Source organism: Sciurus carolinensis, chromosome 5 (assembly GCF_902686445.1).
Source record: "Sciurus carolinensis chromosome 5, mSciCar1.2, whole genome shotgun sequence".
NCBI lineage: Eukaryota > Metazoa > Chordata > Mammalia > Rodentia > Sciuridae > Sciurus > Sciurus carolinensis.
The window spans coordinates 137,506,990-137,525,251 of NC_062217.1; the positions used below are offsets into that span (position 1 = coordinate 137,506,990).

Here is an 18,262-nt window from a genome sequence, read left to right on the forward strand (position 1 = left end):
AACTAGGACTCCTGCTGTTTAATCTGTGTTCATGGTCACTCTGAATTACACAGAGCAGTGATGGTTCTCATTTAGAGCCAGAGAAAGGACAGAGAAAAAAGGCCCGGCTGCAAAGCCTGGGTCGTTCTGGTGTGGACTAAGGGAAGAGAAACATCATCTTAGCAACCCACCGCACCCGAGCCAAACAGAATCCTGGTAACACAGGTTGGCTTCCCAGATGAGTCTTCAGGGCCCATTTCAATGAAAACACTGAAAACTTTTACCTGGTTGTAGTGAAAATAATTTTTGGCACTGCTTCCCCAATCAAAGGCTTGAAACTTTTGAAGTTTAACAGTCTAAAAGAGAATTTGGAAAAAATTATCTCACACAAAAGTCTGAGAAAACATCAGGTTGCTAGAGTTCACCTTATGTCCTCAGAAATAATTTTATACTAAAATCCACATTTACTCTTCATTCTCAGATTATTATTTGAAATAAAATGAAACTGTTTTGTTCTCTTTACTACATGATTCAGTTTCTCATTCAGTGTTGGAAAGTAGTGGCTACATGACAAAAGAAAGCAGCTGTACCTGCATGCTTTGAATTATGCAGGATGCTCCCACTAGCTGAACTTTTATTTATAAAAATGCTTTCCACTGAAAATTGTATCTTGGACTTTTTAAAAGAGTTCAGGATTTTACTTGGCTATATAGATAAATGCACAGGTACCACACAAATAATGTTTCAATCATGGGCTGCATATGATGGCAGCCCATAGGAGTCTATCACCAAGTTACATCATAACTATGTTAGTTTGTGTAAGGACACTCTATGATGCTTGCATAAGGATGAAATTGTCCAATGTCATATTTCTCAGAATGTATGCATACCTGTTAAGAGATGCCTGCTTGTATCCATATAAATAAAATCAGATTTTCTACAAATATATCCACCCTACTTGTCTAGTACATTACTTGTTCATATTTTAATAATATTATTGACTTAGAGCTTTTTCCTGAGATTTGGTACCACTATAATCACCAAATGGTACCATATACCAGCATAATTCTGAGTTGGGGATATTATCACTATGAAATAACATTGTATATTAAATTTATATGTACGCATATTTAGAAAAACATGATAGAAAGATATTAACAAAAAGCCATTTACCTGTGAAATTTGAAATAATACAAATTCATACTTCCTCTAGGTCCCCAAATTTAAAATATGTCAAGAATTAAACCCAAAATTACCAAATCAAATGAATTGGGAACTACAAGTTTTGGCCACATGGTGGCGCGTGTTTGCCTTTGATTTATGAGAAATTTCAGTTTTTATCAATTACAAAAAAATTCCACTGCTTGATGTAATAAAAGAGTGTGAGTTTAGCTACTACAGGGGATTGCAACAGAAGAAATGTCTAGCATTTGCTTTTGGCTTTTGCAAATGACAGATATTAAATAAGTGTGTCGTATTTTATGGATTTACAGCAACTGGGAGTGCATCTATTCTGTCTCTGCCACAGTACTCAGACATTGGTTTACCACTTCCTCACACATGCACTTGTATACAGCACCAGGCATGAGTATAAAATACAAAGGAAAAACTTCCTTATACCTCTGACTGACCTGCTAAACCTGACTTTTGCCCTTGAAGTCACTTAGGACTTCAGGTTACCCATTTGAAAAGGCATCTCCAAAGGAGGGAAGTGTGAAGATTACTTACAGTAACAAATAACTTGGAAATAAACTAAAGCTCAATTATAGATATATGTTACATTAACAATACAAAACCAGAACATACTGCCACAAATATAATAAAATAAAACCAGAAAACTGTTTACAAATTCCATAAATAATGCTAAGTGAAAAAAGTCTTCAAATAAAATTGAATACACACTATGGTCATACTTCTGTGATAATACTATGTAGATAAAAATCAGGAACAAATGCTTATAGTATTTATAGTATTGAAACAGCTTTAAAGTGACATGTCAAAGTGATTTTTAGGTCTTCAATGCTAATGAAAATATAAATCAGCTAAACTCTTATAAAGTATACTACATACCAGAAAAAAGAAATGTGTACCTTCCCACCACTAAGTGGTCTACTCCTATGAATGTTTATCCTAAGAATATTTATCCTAAGAAAATAATCTTCCTGATGAATAAGAATAGATTCATATACAATACAAGAATATTTTTCCCAGTATCCTTCACTATTGCAAAAATCTACCATGGCAAAAAATAAAAAAATTAAATTCACACAACAGAGAACTGTCCTTCATTACAAATACTTTAAGAATCAGTTATGATCTGGAAAGATATTTTTAATTATAACAGAGACTAATTTTTCCCCAGTACCCGTTCTTGTCTTCTTCCTTTCAGTAATGGAATCCCTAAAGCTTGCGCAAAGCATATGGCAGCCAGGTTAGAAAACACATCTGCATCCCTCTGTGAACAGCCAAGCTGTGGCCAAGCCACTCACTTGTCAGCAATCTCCCTCATGCAGAGCCACTTGTCCTGGGCCTCCTCTCTCCCACCTCCCTGTGGGCTGGGACAGACATGGCACTGACCCAGCTTCAACCTGGCATAGGTAGATATATGTTACATCTATATAGGTTGGTGCTCCAAGGGTGGCAGAACTGCGTATGGGACCTACATGATCTCAGGGAGACAGGCACGCCTCCCTCTCCTAGTCGGTCCCCCATTCTTTGAATTGTGTTATGAGAAAGAAACAAACTATTTATTTCTGGCTATATATTAAGGTTTCTGATAGAGTAATTGAACCTCTACCTAACAAATACAATGCTATTTAACTAAATGAAAAATTACTAAAAAGTACATACAGTCTGACCCTACTTTTGTAATGGAAATGATTATGTTAAAAAAGTATGATTATGTCAAAATACTAGGAGCGGTTATTGCTTGGTGGTAGAAATAACAAGTGATTTTTTCTTGTACTCATGTATTTTCTAATATTTCATAAAATATATATTACTTATAGAATAAAAATTATACTGAATTTTTATGGTGTTTTAAAAAGCCAATCAAATGTTCACTTTTGTTTTTAATGCAGTTCAGTTTCAAGCAATAGAGAACATCAGGATGGTCCAAGGTATTTATTAAAATGAAGATCCCAGGGACATATTCTCAGAAATTCAGATTATCCACAGGTCTAGGATAGGCCCAAGAATCTGTATTTTTATGGGCATCCTGAGTAAGTTGTGACCAACACTGTAAAGATAAGTTAGGACTGAACTTCTTCCAACAAAAGCAAATACCTGGGCTCTGGGCAGATATGAGAGGGGAAGATAATAACAAGAGGCTTGGCTTGGGAGATCTCTAAAATTCATCAGGTTTAGGAAGAAAATAGGAAGGACTGTAAACTAGATTTAAAAGCCCTGAAAAGAGTTTTTAGATTGTTAATAAGTGAATATTAATTATTTAAACAAAAAGTAAACTTTGAAATGTACAGTGAATAAAATGACCTTAAGGCACCCCCAAACTCACAACATAGGAGCCTTCAAGCTCCACAATGGATTATAGCCTCCAGTCTGCCAGCATCCAGGCCTTGCCACCCTCAGCAGAGCCTCACCCAGCAGGCACCAAGGCTGCCTCTGGCCAACGGCCCAGAGGATGGGGAACCAAGGAGATACCACTATGAGACAGCTGTACAAAGCAGCTCTTGTACAGACAAATGACAGGAGAGTGAGCAGACAGCAGAGGGCCAGGCTGCCTTCTGCAGTAAACCTAGGTTTTGGAAATGTTCTAGAAGCACATTTCAGTGTAGTTTAAACTGAAAGCCACAAGGTCAAAACTGGGCCTAAAAGGAGCACACTGGACTTCAGCCTATAGCCTTTGTAGCAGCTTAGTAAAAGGGGCTGGAACAAGAGAAGAAGGCTGATTACATTGTAGAGGATCCAACTGTGCTACTGCAAAGCCCCATATTAGTGAGGCCTGGGACACAGAAGGTGAAGCAAAACCACCATGTCATATACACAGAGCAGTCTTGGGACAGTTAAAGTTTCCACGTTTCTGAGGACCCCTGAAAGCCTGTGTCTGGTGGTTACTCAGACTTTGCTGAGTCATGTGGCATATCACATGCGGGCTGCTGGCGGTCACTAAGCTGGAAAGTAGCTCAGTACCTGCCTTCAACTGGGCTCAGTCGCCTTCCATACATCTCAAGGAGGACACTAACTCCTAAAGTGAGAGAAATTGGTACTTTTTGAGGCGTAATCATTGGATAGGAGGGTAATAATGTTCAAAAATGTAAGTGAATTTTGGCGTCAGTGTATGTGAAGAAAATAAGTGATTATAAACAGAAATGTGACTAAGGAGAGGAGCAGGACCTGAAAGAAGAACCTCTATGAATCGGAGGGCTTTTGAAGATCTGGGGCATTCCTTCAGCAGTACGGGTGGGCTGCCCACAGGAACAACTTGCATTCTGGAGGCCTTCTTCTAAGCCTGGCGACTTCTGCCATGTAACATCCAGCCTCTGGTCACCACAGTGAGCCTAGAGCCTCAGGCCAGGTCCTGGACCATTAGAGACGAGGCAGGGTTGGTGGTAGGGATGGTGTTCAATAAGTGTTTAAAAATACACTCCCAACAGACAGAGCTCCTGGGACAACTGAGGGAGGAGGCTAAAACATCAGTGATGCCCCATTCAGCGACTCCCAAACCTAAGTGGAGAGAAGAATCTGCTAGGCAGGGTTTTAAAAAATACTGGTATTCAGAAATAAAAAGGACTGGCCTACTGATCCTCAAGAATAAAAAGAAATGACCTGCTGATACATACGACATGAACAAATCTCGAAACGATTAATAATAATAATGAATAATATCACTGATATGAATTAACCAGGTGGTAACTGTAAGAAGGTAGGGTGTGGCTAGAGAATCGGGTCACTGGGGGTGTGCTTTTGGGGTATATATTTTGTCCTTGGTGAGTAGAGCTCTCTCTCTCTCTGCTTCCTGTTGCCATGTCCTGAGCTGCCCTCTTCTGCCACACCCTTTCCAGCATGATATTCTGCCTCATCTTGGGCCCAGAGTTGTGTAGCCAGCCAGCTGTGGACTGAACCTGTGAAACCATGAGCCCAAACAAACTTTTCCTCCTCTAAATTCTTGTCAGGTCTTTGGGTCACAACAATAAAAGGCTGACTAAAATAGAGCCTGAGGGAATTTTGTGGGAGACCAGTGTGTTCACTATCTTGATTAAAGTGATGGCTTCACAGGTGTGAAATATATTTAAACATATTAAATATATTTAATTGTACCCTTTAAATATTCGGTCATTTGTACCTCAATAAAGCTGTTAAGATAAAAAAAGAAAAAAAAAGTGCAGATTCTCTAGTCCAAATGAATTAGAATTTCTGGGGATGGGACACAGGAATCGTTTTTTTATTTTTTTAAGCCTGAATTGTAGCCAGTTCTACAAACCCAAGCCTTGTTACTTCTTTAAGCCATATTTTATTAAGAGGTGTACTTCTAGCCAGGCACAGTGGTGCCTGTAGTTCCAGTTGCTTGGGAGGCTGAAGAGGGAAGAGTAGTTGCACACATGAGTTCAAGAACAACCTGGCAACATACCAAGACCCCATCTCAAATAAATCCATAAATGAACAAATAAAAATAAAATGTGTACTTTTAAAAGCAATTCAGTCGTTCTGATGCAAGCAGTGACTCCCAGGTGCTTGGAAATTATTATCCAAGACACCTACAACATCTTGGTTTAGAGCTCAAATAGTAAATTGCTCCATATTTTTAAAAAGTCATCTGGGGAAAAACATGTCAAAAATATATGCAGATTTTGAGACAACAGCCAGGCCCCGTAGGACCCCTGGCTGGACTGACTGAGCCCCATCTCCAGGATCCCTCAGCCCCACCGATCACTCCCTGCCTCTGGGTCCCTCACATCGACTGAATGCTCCCTGCCGCCAGGACCCCCAGATCAACTGACTGCGCCCTATCACTGGGACCCAAGACTGACTGATTTCACCCGGCCTCCAGGATCCCACAACCACACCAAATACACCCGACCTCCAGGACCCCTGCCTGACCAACCCCATGCCGCCTCCAGCACCTCCAGCTGACCATGGCCACACCCTGAGCTGCAGCTCCCCATTTGCCAACACATTTGGAAGCCAGAGCAGCCATCTTGGATAATCCTGGAAGCCATAGCTCCGATCTTTAGGTGGGGCAAATCCCATCCTGAGATGCCTGCAGGAGACCTGATGCTCATTGTCAGGTACCTCTCATGCATCAGGCTACTGAACACTGGGAGGTTTCATTAGTATATGTTATACTGAAGATTTTCATCAGTATGTTATACTGAAGATTTTCTTTTTTCTCCTCATTGAAAAAAGTTAAGTTTTTATTTCTTTACTTTTCTTGCTCTCTTTTCCTTTTGTTTACCTGTTCCCTCAGAGTCTCTTTTTCCCTTTTTTGCATGCTAACATCCAATTTCTTTTGATTATACTCTCACCCTTTCTATTATCTAGAACTTCTGTATATTCTTTTCTTATCCCATTAACAGCCACATTCTACATCTCTCTGATCATCTTTGTCCTCCATTAGAAACTGCAGACCTTATTGCAAATCTGTTTGTTTTACTGAAGATAATATTTGAACTCATTCTGTTTATTATGACAATTTTGTTATTGTTCACTTAGGGACTATTTGGTCTAGGATTGCATAGTGTCTGAATTGGGCACTGCTAATATTGATCTCCCCTTAAAGAAAAGGTTTTGGAAACATATAGGGCCACTATAAGCCTATAGGGGGAAATCTGCAATACTCCAGATATGCACTGCTAGAGGGGAAGATACATGAACAACATGAAAAAACAAGGGAAGAAAATGATCCAAACAAATCTAGATTCTATATTAATAGAACCCAATGACAGTATGTTAGAAGAAATGTCAGAAAAGAACTTCAGATTATACATGATTAAGATGATTTGCGAAGCAAAGGATAAGATAAGAGAGTAAATGCAGGCAATGAATGATAATACCAATAAGCTGAAAGAGCAAGTGCAGGAAGCAAAAGATCATTTCAACAAAGAGATAGAGATTCTCAAAAAAAAAACCAAACGGAAATCCTTGAAATGAAGGAAACAATAAACCAAATAAAAACTCAATGGAAAGCATCACCAAAAGACTAGACCACTTGGAAGACAGAACCTCAGACAATGAAGACAAAATATCTAATCTTGAAAATAAAGTTGCCCAAACAGAGAAGATGGTAAGAAATCATGAACAAAATCTCCACGAACTATGGGACATCATGAAAAGACCAAATTTAAGAATTATTGGGATTGAGGAAGCACAGAGATACAAACCAAAGGAATGAACAACCTATTCAAGGAAATAATATCAGAATATTTCCCAAACCTGAAGAATGAAATGGAAAATCAAATACAAGAGGCTTACAGAACACCAAATGCACAAAATCACAACAGATCCACACCAAGGCATGGTCCACATGGAAATGCCTAACATTCAAAATAAAGATAGGATTTTGAAGGCTGCGAGAGAAAAGCATCAGATTACATATAGGGGGAGACCAATACAGATAGCAGCTGACTTCTCAACCCAGACTCTAAAAGCTAGAAGGGCCTGGAACAACATATTTCAAGCTCTGAAAGAGCATGGTTGCCAACCAAGAATCCTATACCCAGCAAAACTAACCTTCATATTTGAAGATGAAATAAAATCCTTCCATGATAAACAAAAGTTAAAAGAATTTACAAATAGAAAGCCTGCGCTACAGAATGTTCTCAACAAAATATTCCATGAGGAGGAAATGAAAAACAACAATGTAGGTCAGCAAAGGGAGCAACTACCTTAGAGAAAAATCACTCAAAGGAGAAACCAAGCCAACTTAAAAACCAAAAATAAGCCAAATGACTGGGAATACAAATCATTTCTCAATAATAACCCTGAACGTTAATGGCCTAAACTCATCAATCAAAAGACATAGACTGGCAGAATGGATTAAAAAGAAAGACCCAACAATATGCTGCCTGCAAGAGACTCATCTCATAGAAAAAGACATCCACGGACTAAAGGTGAAAGGATGGGAAAAAACCTACCACGCACATGGACTCAGTAAAAAAGCAGGGGTTTCCATCCTTATATCAGATAAAGTGGACTGCAAGCCAAAGTTAGTCAGAAGGGATAAAGAAGGACATTTCATACTGCTTAAGGGAACCATAAATCAGTAAGACATAATGATAGTAAATATTTATGCCCCAAACAATGGTACATCCCTGTATATCAAACAAATCCTTCTCAATTTCAGGAATCACATAGACCACAACACAATAATTCTGGGTGACTTTAACGCACTGCTGTCACCACTAGATAGATCTTCCAAACAAAAACCAACCAAAGAAACCATAGAACTCAATAACACAATCAATAACGTAGACTTAATAAACATATATAGAATATTCCATCCATCAATGAGCGGATTCACTTTCTTCTCAGCAGCACATGGAACCTTCTCAAAAATAGACCATATGTTATGCCACAAAGCAGCCCTTAGGAAATGCAAAAAAATAGAGATACTGCCTTGTGTTCTATCAGATCATAATGGACTGAGAGTAGAAATCAATGACAAAATAAAAAACAGAAATTACTCCTACACCTGGAGACTAAATAATATGCTATTGAAAGAAACATGGATAACAGAAAACATTAGGGAGGAGATAAAAAAATTCTTAGAGGTCAATGAGAATGACGATACAACATATCAAAATCTCTGGGACACTATGAAAGCGGTACTAAGAGGAAAATTCATTGCATGGAGCACATTCCAGAAAAGAATGAAAAGTCAACAACTAAATGACCTAACATCAGAGCTCAAAGTCCTAGAAAAAGAAGAACAGAATAACAGCAAAAGTAGTAGAAGGCAGGAAATAATTAAAATCAGAACTGAAATCAATGAAATTGAAACAAAAGAAACAATTCAAAAAATTGACAGAACAAAAAGTTGGTTCTTTGAAAAAGTAAACAAAATAGACAAACCCATAGCCACACTAACAAAGAGAAGGAGAGAGGAAACTCAAATTACTAAAATTCGTGATGAAAAAGGAAATATCATGACAGACACCACTGAGCTACAGAACATAAGGAGAAGCTACTTTGAAAATCTGTATTCCAACAAAATAGAAACTACTGAAGACATTGACAAATTTCTAGAGACATATGCTCCTCCCAAACTGAACTAGGAGGACATATACAATTTAAACAGATCAATATCAAGCAATGAAATAGAAGAAGCCATTAAAAACCTACCATCCAAGAAAAGCCCAGGACCACACGGATTCTCAGCCGAGTTCTACAAGACCTTCAAAGAAGAACTCATTCCAATACTTCTCAAAGTATTCCAGGAAATAGAAAAGGAGGGTACCCTATCAAACTCATTCTATGAAGCTAATATCACACTCATACCCAAACCAGGCAAAGACACATCAAGGAAAGAAAATTTCAGACCAATATCCTTGATGAATATAGATGCAAAGATCCTTAACAAAATATTGGCAAACCGTATCCAAAAGCATATTAAGAAAATCGTGCACCACGATTTTCTGGAATGCAAGGATGGTTCAACATTTGGAAATCAATAAACGTAATCCATCATGTCAATAGACTTAAGGATAAGAATCATATGGTTATTTCAATTGACACAAAAAAAGCATTCAACAAAATACAACACCCCTTCATGCTCAAAACACTAGAAAAAATAGGGATAGTAAGAACATACCTGAACATTGTAAAGGCTATTTATGCTAAGCCCAAGGCCAACATCATTCTTAATGGAGAAAAACTGAAACCATTCCCTTTAAAAACGGGAACAAGACAGGGATGTCCTCTTTCACCACTTCTATTCAACATTGTCCTCGAAACTCTCGCCAGAGCAGTTAGACAGACTAAAGAAATTAAAGGGATACGAATAGGAAAAGAGGAATTTAAGCTGTCACTATTTGCTGATGACATGATTCTATATTTAGAGAATCCAAAAACCTCCTCCAGAAAACTTCTAAACCTCATCAATGAATTCAGCAAAAGAGCAGGCTATCAAATCAACACGCATAAATCTAAAGCATTTTTATACGCAAGCGACAAAACAGCTGAAAGGGAAATGAGGAAAACAACTCCATTTGCAATAGCCTCAAAAAAAAATAAAATACTTGGGAATCAATCTAACCAAAGAGGTAAAAGATCTCTACAATGAAAACTACAAAACATTGAAGAAAGAAATTGAGGAAGACCTTAGAAGATGGAAAGATCTCCCATGTTCTTGGATAGGCAGAATTAATATTGTCAAGATGGCCATACTACCAAAAGTGCTATACAGATTCAATGCAATTCCAATTAAAATCCCAATGATTTACCTTACAGAAATAGAGCAAGCAATTATGAAATTCATCTGGAAGAATAAGAAACCCAGAATAGCTAAAGCAATCCTTAGCAGGAAGAATGAAACAGGGGGTATTGCAATACCAGAACTTCAATTATACTACAAAGCAATAGTAACAAAAACGGCATGGTATTGACACCAAAATAGACAGGAAGAGCAATGGTACAGAATAGAGGACACGGACACAAACCCAAATAAATACAATTTTCTCATACTAGACAAAGGGGCCAAAAATATGCAATGGAGAAAAAATAGCCTCTTCAACAAATGGTGCTGGGAAAACTGGAAATCCATATGCAACAGAATGAAACTAAACCCCTATCTCTCACCCTGCACAAAAATCAACTCACAATGGATCAAGGACCTTGGAATCAGACCAGAGACCCTGCATCTTATAGAAGAAAAAGTAGGTCCAAACCTTCAACTTGTTGGTTTAGGACCAGACTTCCTCAACAGGACTCCCATAGCACAAGAAATAAAAGCAAGAATCAATAACTGGGATAGATTCAAACTAAAAAGCTTTCTCTCAGCAAAGGAAACTATCAGCAATGTGAAGAGAGAGCCTACAGAGTGGAAGAATATCTTTGCCACTCATAATTCAGATAGAGCACTAATTTCCAGAATATATAAAGAACTCAAAAAACTCTACACCAAGAATACAAATAATGCAATCAACACATGGGCTAAGGAATGAACAGACACTTCACAGAAGAAGATGTACAAGCAATCAACAAACATATGAAAAAATGTTCCCCATCTTTAGTAATAAGAGAAATGCAAATCAAAACTACACTAAGATTCCATCTCACCCTAATTAGAATGGCAATTATCAAGAATACTAGCAACAACAGGTGTTGGAGAGGATGTGGGGAAAAAGGTACACTCATACATTGCAGGTGGGGCTGCAAATTAGTGCAGCCACTCTGGAAAGCAGTATGGAGATTCCTTAGAAAATTTGGAATGGACCCACCATTTGACCCAGCTATCCCACTCCTCGGCCTATACCCAAAGGACTTAAAATCAGCATACTATAGAGATACAGCCACATCAATGTTCATAGCTGCTCAATTCACAATAGCCAGATTGTGGAACCAACCTAGATGCCCTTCAATTGATGAATGGATAAAGAAACTGTGGTATATATATATACAATGGAATATTACTCAGCTATAAAGAATAATAAAATTATGGCATTTGCAGGCAAATGGATGAAATTGGAGACTATCATGCTAAGTGAGATAAGCCAATCTCAAAAAACTAAGGGACAAATGATCTCGCTGATAAGCAGATGAGGACACATATGGGGGTGGGAGGGGGGGGCAAGAATGGAGGAAGGAGGACTGTATAGAGGGAAAAGAGGGGTGGGAGGGGTGGGGGGAGGAAAAAATAACGGAATGAATCAAACATCATTACCCTATGTAAATATATAATTATGCCAATGGTATGCCTTTACTCCATGTACAAAAAGAAACAACATGTATCCCATTTGTTTACAATAAAAATAAATTTAAAAAAAATATATGCAGACGTGGAAATGAGTCCCTGACATATTGTCAGGTAGAAAAAGAAGAGCAAAATGTAAAATAGTAAATAGGAGAAAAATCTATTTCTACTTTTACTATTTCTATCTCTAACTACCTCTTTTGGAAATTATATGCAGCAAGAAGTATAGAGTAGAATGCAGGGAAATTTCATATCTTTAAATGCACATTTCTTATCTCTGGTTGGGGTTATGTGATAAGTCTATTTCATTTCAAGATAATTTTTATTTTTTGTCTAAATGCAGTTTCTAAATTTTCTAGAACAAATGTGCATTTCTTATATGATAAAATGATCAAAAGTTTATCTTTAAAGTTAATGGCCTCCACACACATCCATGATTGGTTTAACTCTGGTTTATCCACTGCAATTCTAGGAATATTGTGTTCATAGGTTAATGCTGAAATTGCAGTGTCTATCTCTAATGTTGCCTTATTATCATGTTTTATGAAGCAATGCAGAAATAAAATAAATCTTGGACCCAATGAAAAACAAATGTAGAGAGAAGAGGGAAGAAGGAGAGGAGAAAAGGAAGAAAATACATAAATCTGAGATGCAAATAAAGGACAGGGAAAGAAATGGGAGGGAAAAGAAAAAACAAAAGCCAACTCCAATAGCTATTTGGTAAATCTATACATAACACAGAGTTTCCCACAGAGGCTAACCAAAGCAACACAAACACAGCAGCAAGCCCTGGGACCCTGGGCAAGGATACCAGATCAGATTTGTAAGCAGATGTTTTTTTTCTTTGAGAAACGTTTGCAGAGAGATGCTTCCAGGGAGATACAGTCTTTCCAACATGGACTTCACATGACCCAAACTGCACTCCTGGAATGCTTACCTGGCCCCAGTGTAACATGTTCTGCACAGAAGTTCCAGCAGGTGAGTGTGTTGCATACACATCCACTCTCGACTGCAAAATAAACAGGATGAATTAAAGAATGAAAATAGCATTGAGGCAACAACATTGATAATGAATATATTTTTCTCCTCAAAGCATTAAAAATCACAAAGACATAATCTCAAATATATGAGATCAGGGTGGAACATTTTTTTTGCAAAGAAGTCCCATATGAACAACCATATATGTAGATTACCCATGAATGAAATACAATAATAGGATAAGTGTGAAGCTGTGCAGGTTGAGACCAGAGGTCTTTTTAATTGTTTCTTCATGCTTTCCTGAATTTTCAGGATTTTAAATAATAATCATCTTTCTTTAATCAGAAAAACAAAAATTAAAATCACTTTTTAAAAATTCCCTAGAGCCTTCATTCCAGAACTTTTAAAACCATTTTCAAAATACAACATTAAAAACTACAAAATATATTGAGAAACACCAGTTTATTCCTGGCCAAGAGTTCATATTTTAAAAAACAAGTGAATAAATACATGTATACACCTATATGTGAATGAATGTGTGCTCTGTGTGTGTGGAAATGAACACCTCAAATTTAAGTACGCCCATTGTGTTTTTTAAAGAAATGAATCATTAGGATAACTATATACATATTATGACTTAAATAGTGACATATCCTCTATTCATTAGTCTCCATATAGGATCAGTGTGGGAAGCTGATGACAGTTGGCCTGAAGACAGCAGCAGATGGTACTGTAGGCACTTGCAGGAAGTTGATTCTAGTGCCTCTTAAACTGAAGATCCTTCAGAGCTCTGATGAGGTTATTCCCGAATCACCCACATCACCTAACACAAATGAGCACATTCACAGATACCATCACTGAAAGTTTAAATCAAGTCTTATCGTCGAAATAACATACCATATTCAAATTCTTCTCATTAAATCCACACAGAAGAAAAAATATATTTCCACAGAGCTCCTTCAGAATGACATGGGTGCAAACGTGGGTACCCAGCCACTTCGTAACAATATTCTCAGGAAGAAATTCTTTGTGTCCAAATAATTCCTATAAAATAAAAAGAAATCCAAGAATATCTTAGCATTTTATCTGGTATACAAGCTTCCACAACTCATCTCAGAAGTATGGACACACTGCAATCCTTTCATGTGGTCTCAGGAGCAAAATGGCCACCAGTTGACATTCAAACCAGGGTACGTATGCAAAAAGTTCCCTCGCCAAAATCAGATGTGTTACAGATATGCATTTAAATTCTCAAAATGAAACACAGAGGCAGAAATTAAATAAGTTTACAGCAGACTTTTACAAAGGAAAAGGGTTTTGGCTAGTTATTCCAAGGCCACCCACAAATGGCTTTCATGGTCTCTGATGGATCGTTGGTGACCTTTGAGAAATAGTTGAGACTGTGGTTGTTCAGCAATGTCTGCTAGGTATGCGTTTATCTAATCTGGCATGGGTCAAATTCAGTCCACTGCTTGTTGTTTTCTTTTTTTAAAGATATTTTTATTGTGGTAAAATATATATAATATTAAATTTACCATTTAAATCATGTTAAATGTTCAGTTCAATGGCATTAACTACATTCACATTGCTATACAATTATCATTACTATCCATCTCCAGAAACTTTTCATGTTCCTAGCCTGAAACTCTGTTCCCATTGAACAATTACTTCCTGTTACACCCTCCCCCAGCATTGCCTGTTGTTAGAAGTGAAGTTTTATTGCAACATAGTCACACTGTTTCTTTATGTACTGTTCCTGGCTGTCTTCGCAATACGGCAGCAGAGTGGAGTGTACAACAAATACCATATTGCCCACAAAGTTAAATATATTTACTATTTGTCTCTTTGCAAAAGAAGTTTGCCAACACCTGGTCTACATCGTATCTAAACAATGGTCACTGAATCTATACAAGTTCCACCGGGGCAATCACTACATTTTCAAGATAGATCTTCATGTACAGAAAATGGGAAACAGGAAAAAGATCTTTCTTATATTGAACTGGAATCTGTTCCCTTATACTTTTACTCGTAAAAGTATACCAGCTAGAGGGACACTTAGGAATGGTAAACTCAAATGCCTCCAGAGGCAGTTTTATAGGTTGAATAATGTTCCCCTAAAAAACAGGTGTTGGAGTCTTAATGGTCAATAGTTCAGAATGACCTTATTTAGAGATAGGGTCTTTGTAGAGGAGTCAAGTTAAAATGAGGTGGTTAGCGTAGGACTGAATACAATATGATGTCCTTGTAGAAAGGGGCAATCTCGACACAGAGGTAGACATGCACCCATAGAAAATGCCAAATGACAACAGAGTCAGAAACTGGGATGATGCTTCTTCAAGTCAAGAAATGCCAAAGATGGCCAGCAAACCACCACTGGGGAGGCATGGAACAGATTCATCTCACAGCCCTAGCAACTGAGTACAGGCAAGCATGCAAATGTAAGTGAGTAACACTGTAAAGAGAAAATGGCCTGAGAGTTGATGCGTAGGGAATGCTGAGGACCTCTACGGTGGAGCACTTAGGCTCAGCCTAGCTGCTACTCATAGCCACTACTTGTTCTGGCCTATCACTAATCCACAAGGGAGTGGACAACAGCTTGCTTTTCTCATCCCCTTTAAAAAAAAAAAATCAGTTGTCAAGATGGCTATGTGACTATCTCACAAATTTAAATTTATAACATTGTATGGGGCATACTCAACACTTCTAGCAAATTTGGTCACCCACTGACAGCCTGTGATCTGTCAAGTTAGTCTTCTGTAAGATAACCAATATGTGAAGACAGATAACAGGTCTTTGTGAATATTCTCCTTCTCCAGACTAACCACAATGGAATTAGTTGGGGAACCAGAAGTAAATACCATACATAGAGACTTGTTATGGTTTGGATGTGAGGTGTCCCCTAAAAGTGAGATAAGCAAGAAAATTCAGAGGAGAAATGATTGGGTTGTAAGAGTCTTATTAACCCAACCTGTGAATTAATTCCCTGATAGGGATTAACTGAGTGGTAACTGAAGAGTAGGGTGGGGCTGGAGGAGGGAATTAGGGGTGTGGCTTGAGTATATCTTTGTATCTGTCAAATGGAGTCTCTGCCTGCTCATCATCATATGAGTTGCTTCCTCTTCCCTCTACCACACTCTTCTACCATGATGTTCAGCCTCACTTTGAGCCCCAAGGAATGGAGCCAGCCTTCTATGGATTGAGACCTCTGAAACTGTGAGCCCCTAAGTAAACCTTTCCTCCTCTACAGTTGTTCTGGTCAGGTCTTTCAGTCACAGCAGTGAAAAAAGTTAAGACAAGACCTCACAGTCAGTGGCATGAAGAGCCACCATTTTTTAGACTATTGACTTTAAGTCCACATAATGGTCACATGCAACAACTGTACTTATTTCCAAAGGTCTCTACTAAACACAAGTTATCAGGGTGACTCATCACTGACATGAATCATACATACCCAGCTTTCCTTTTGACTGACAAAGGATGTGAAATTGACCATGTACTTCAGAACTACAATCTAAATACTACTGTGGCAGAAAATTATATCCATGTAGGAAAGTATGTACAGATAAAGAAAAATATGTTCCTTATACATTTGTAGACCCGCTTGTATTAATTTTGATATCTTTATAATTTATCCTTTATATTTGAAAAGGGATTACTCTACTTTCATGAAAGCAACATGTATTTTTCAGAACAGTTAATTCAAAGGTTTTATTCAAAGATTTTTATACACGCATTCATTTGCTTTTTACTCTCTCAGTATAATATAAAGCAGTATTATCTAAAACAGTGCTTCTCAAATGTCAGACCATTTAGCTTACATCAGAAATCACAGAAGGTGTTTATAAAAGCACTGAACCCTGAGCCTTGCTCCAGATTTTACAAAACACCATCTCCAAGGTGAGATGGGGGTTACAAAGGGGAAATGAGAGTTTGTATTTTCACAAAATTACTAACTTATCATCTCCAAATATTAAATTAAATTAAAAACACATATCCCTATGACACAGCAATTTCATTTCTCCATGTTCACTCTGTAGATGTTCCCAAACTAGGGCAAAAAGATTCAACCATAGCAAATTAGCAGCAACCTGAATATCTACCATATTAAGACCAGCAAAATAAACAGTTCCCTTTAATCCAAAGCATATTATGCACCAGTTAAAAAGAAAGTCATTTAACATAATAGCTCTCCAAGGGTGAAACATGTGCACAACAATCTATATAGTTGGATACCATCTACATTAAAACATAGCCCTATATTTTTCTTGGCACATCTTTTATGTGTACAAATTCACACACAAAGTCTGTAGGAGAAGGCCCCCAAAAAGCGTTCTACTTAATTCTGAGGAAGGCACATGGAGAAGGCTTAGTAATTGAGGAGTTCTTTACTTGTAACTTCTGAACTGTTTTTAATGAAAATCAATGCTTCAATTACCCAAAGCACTAAAGCACATTTGGTCTGAGGGGGCTACATCTCATGTGCATGGTCATGGTGCAATAAACCCATCTTATGTAGTGTTAGGTTTTGAGATCAGAATATAGTCTGTATTCCCTGTATTCTTTTAAATGGTCTGTGAGGTATGTTATAATAGATTGTAAGAACAATTATGCATCACTTAACAACAGGAATACATTCAGAGAACTGTGCCGTTAGGCTGTTTTATCACTGCACAAATGTCATAGAGTGTACCTACAAAAACCCAGATGGTGCAGGTCAATTATTAGATGTGACCTCTTTATGCAGTCAGGAAAGGCAGTGACCACAAACTGTATGAGGCCTTTACTGACATCACACAGCATACTATTTTATAGTCAACAATTTTCTTACAGGTAGGAGGAAAATATTCTAAAATGATATATAAGACAGTATAGTAAATATGTAAACCAGGGACAGTCATTTATTACCATTACCAAGTATTATACTTATATTGCTATATATAACATAATTGTACTGCTGTACTTTTTATATGACTGACAACACAAAAAAATTATACTAGCATCACCTCAAACATGTGAATAATGCATCAAGCTAAGACATTACTAGGCAATAGAAATTTTTTTAGTTCCATTATAATCTTATGGAACTATTATCAAATAAGTGATATCCTATTGGAAGAAATGTCATCATATGGCACATAACTGTATATATTTCTGTGCAAGATTTCGTGTGTGTGCGCATGTGTGTTTGAATGTGTTTAATTGTTTGGTACATATGACCGATAATACATGAATGATGAACCATCTGGCCTCAGTAGGCTTAAAACTCCACGAAAGCTGTTTCCTCCTCAAATGGAGCTTGGGGCCTCACAGCTTGAGGGCTGAGTCCCCAAGGAAGTCTTTGGCTTATGTCTAAGGGGGCATATTATAAAATATATCAAACTGTTATTAAATCACCCTCAGTGTGGCTAGGGATGGGCATGTGGGAACAGCACATTCCTG

General features: G+C 37.6%; 1 protein-coding gene across 1 annotated transcript in view; it reads right to left on the minus strand.

Annotated features, from left to right (window-relative positions):
- Lipa (lipase A, lysosomal acid type) overlaps positions 1–18,262 on the minus strand; it is a 40,224-nt gene that overhangs the window by 2,096 nt on the left and 19,866 nt on the right. Inside the window, exons 7-9 of the mRNA XM_047553478.1 lie at positions 13,721–13,867; positions 12,783–12,854; positions 264–335 (exon numbers count right to left, since the gene is read on the minus strand). Coding sequence (XP_047409434.1) covers positions 264–335; positions 12,783–12,854; positions 13,721–13,867 — 291 coding nt within the window. The remainder of the gene's footprint in view (positions 1–263; positions 336–12,782; positions 12,855–13,720; positions 13,868–18,262) is intronic.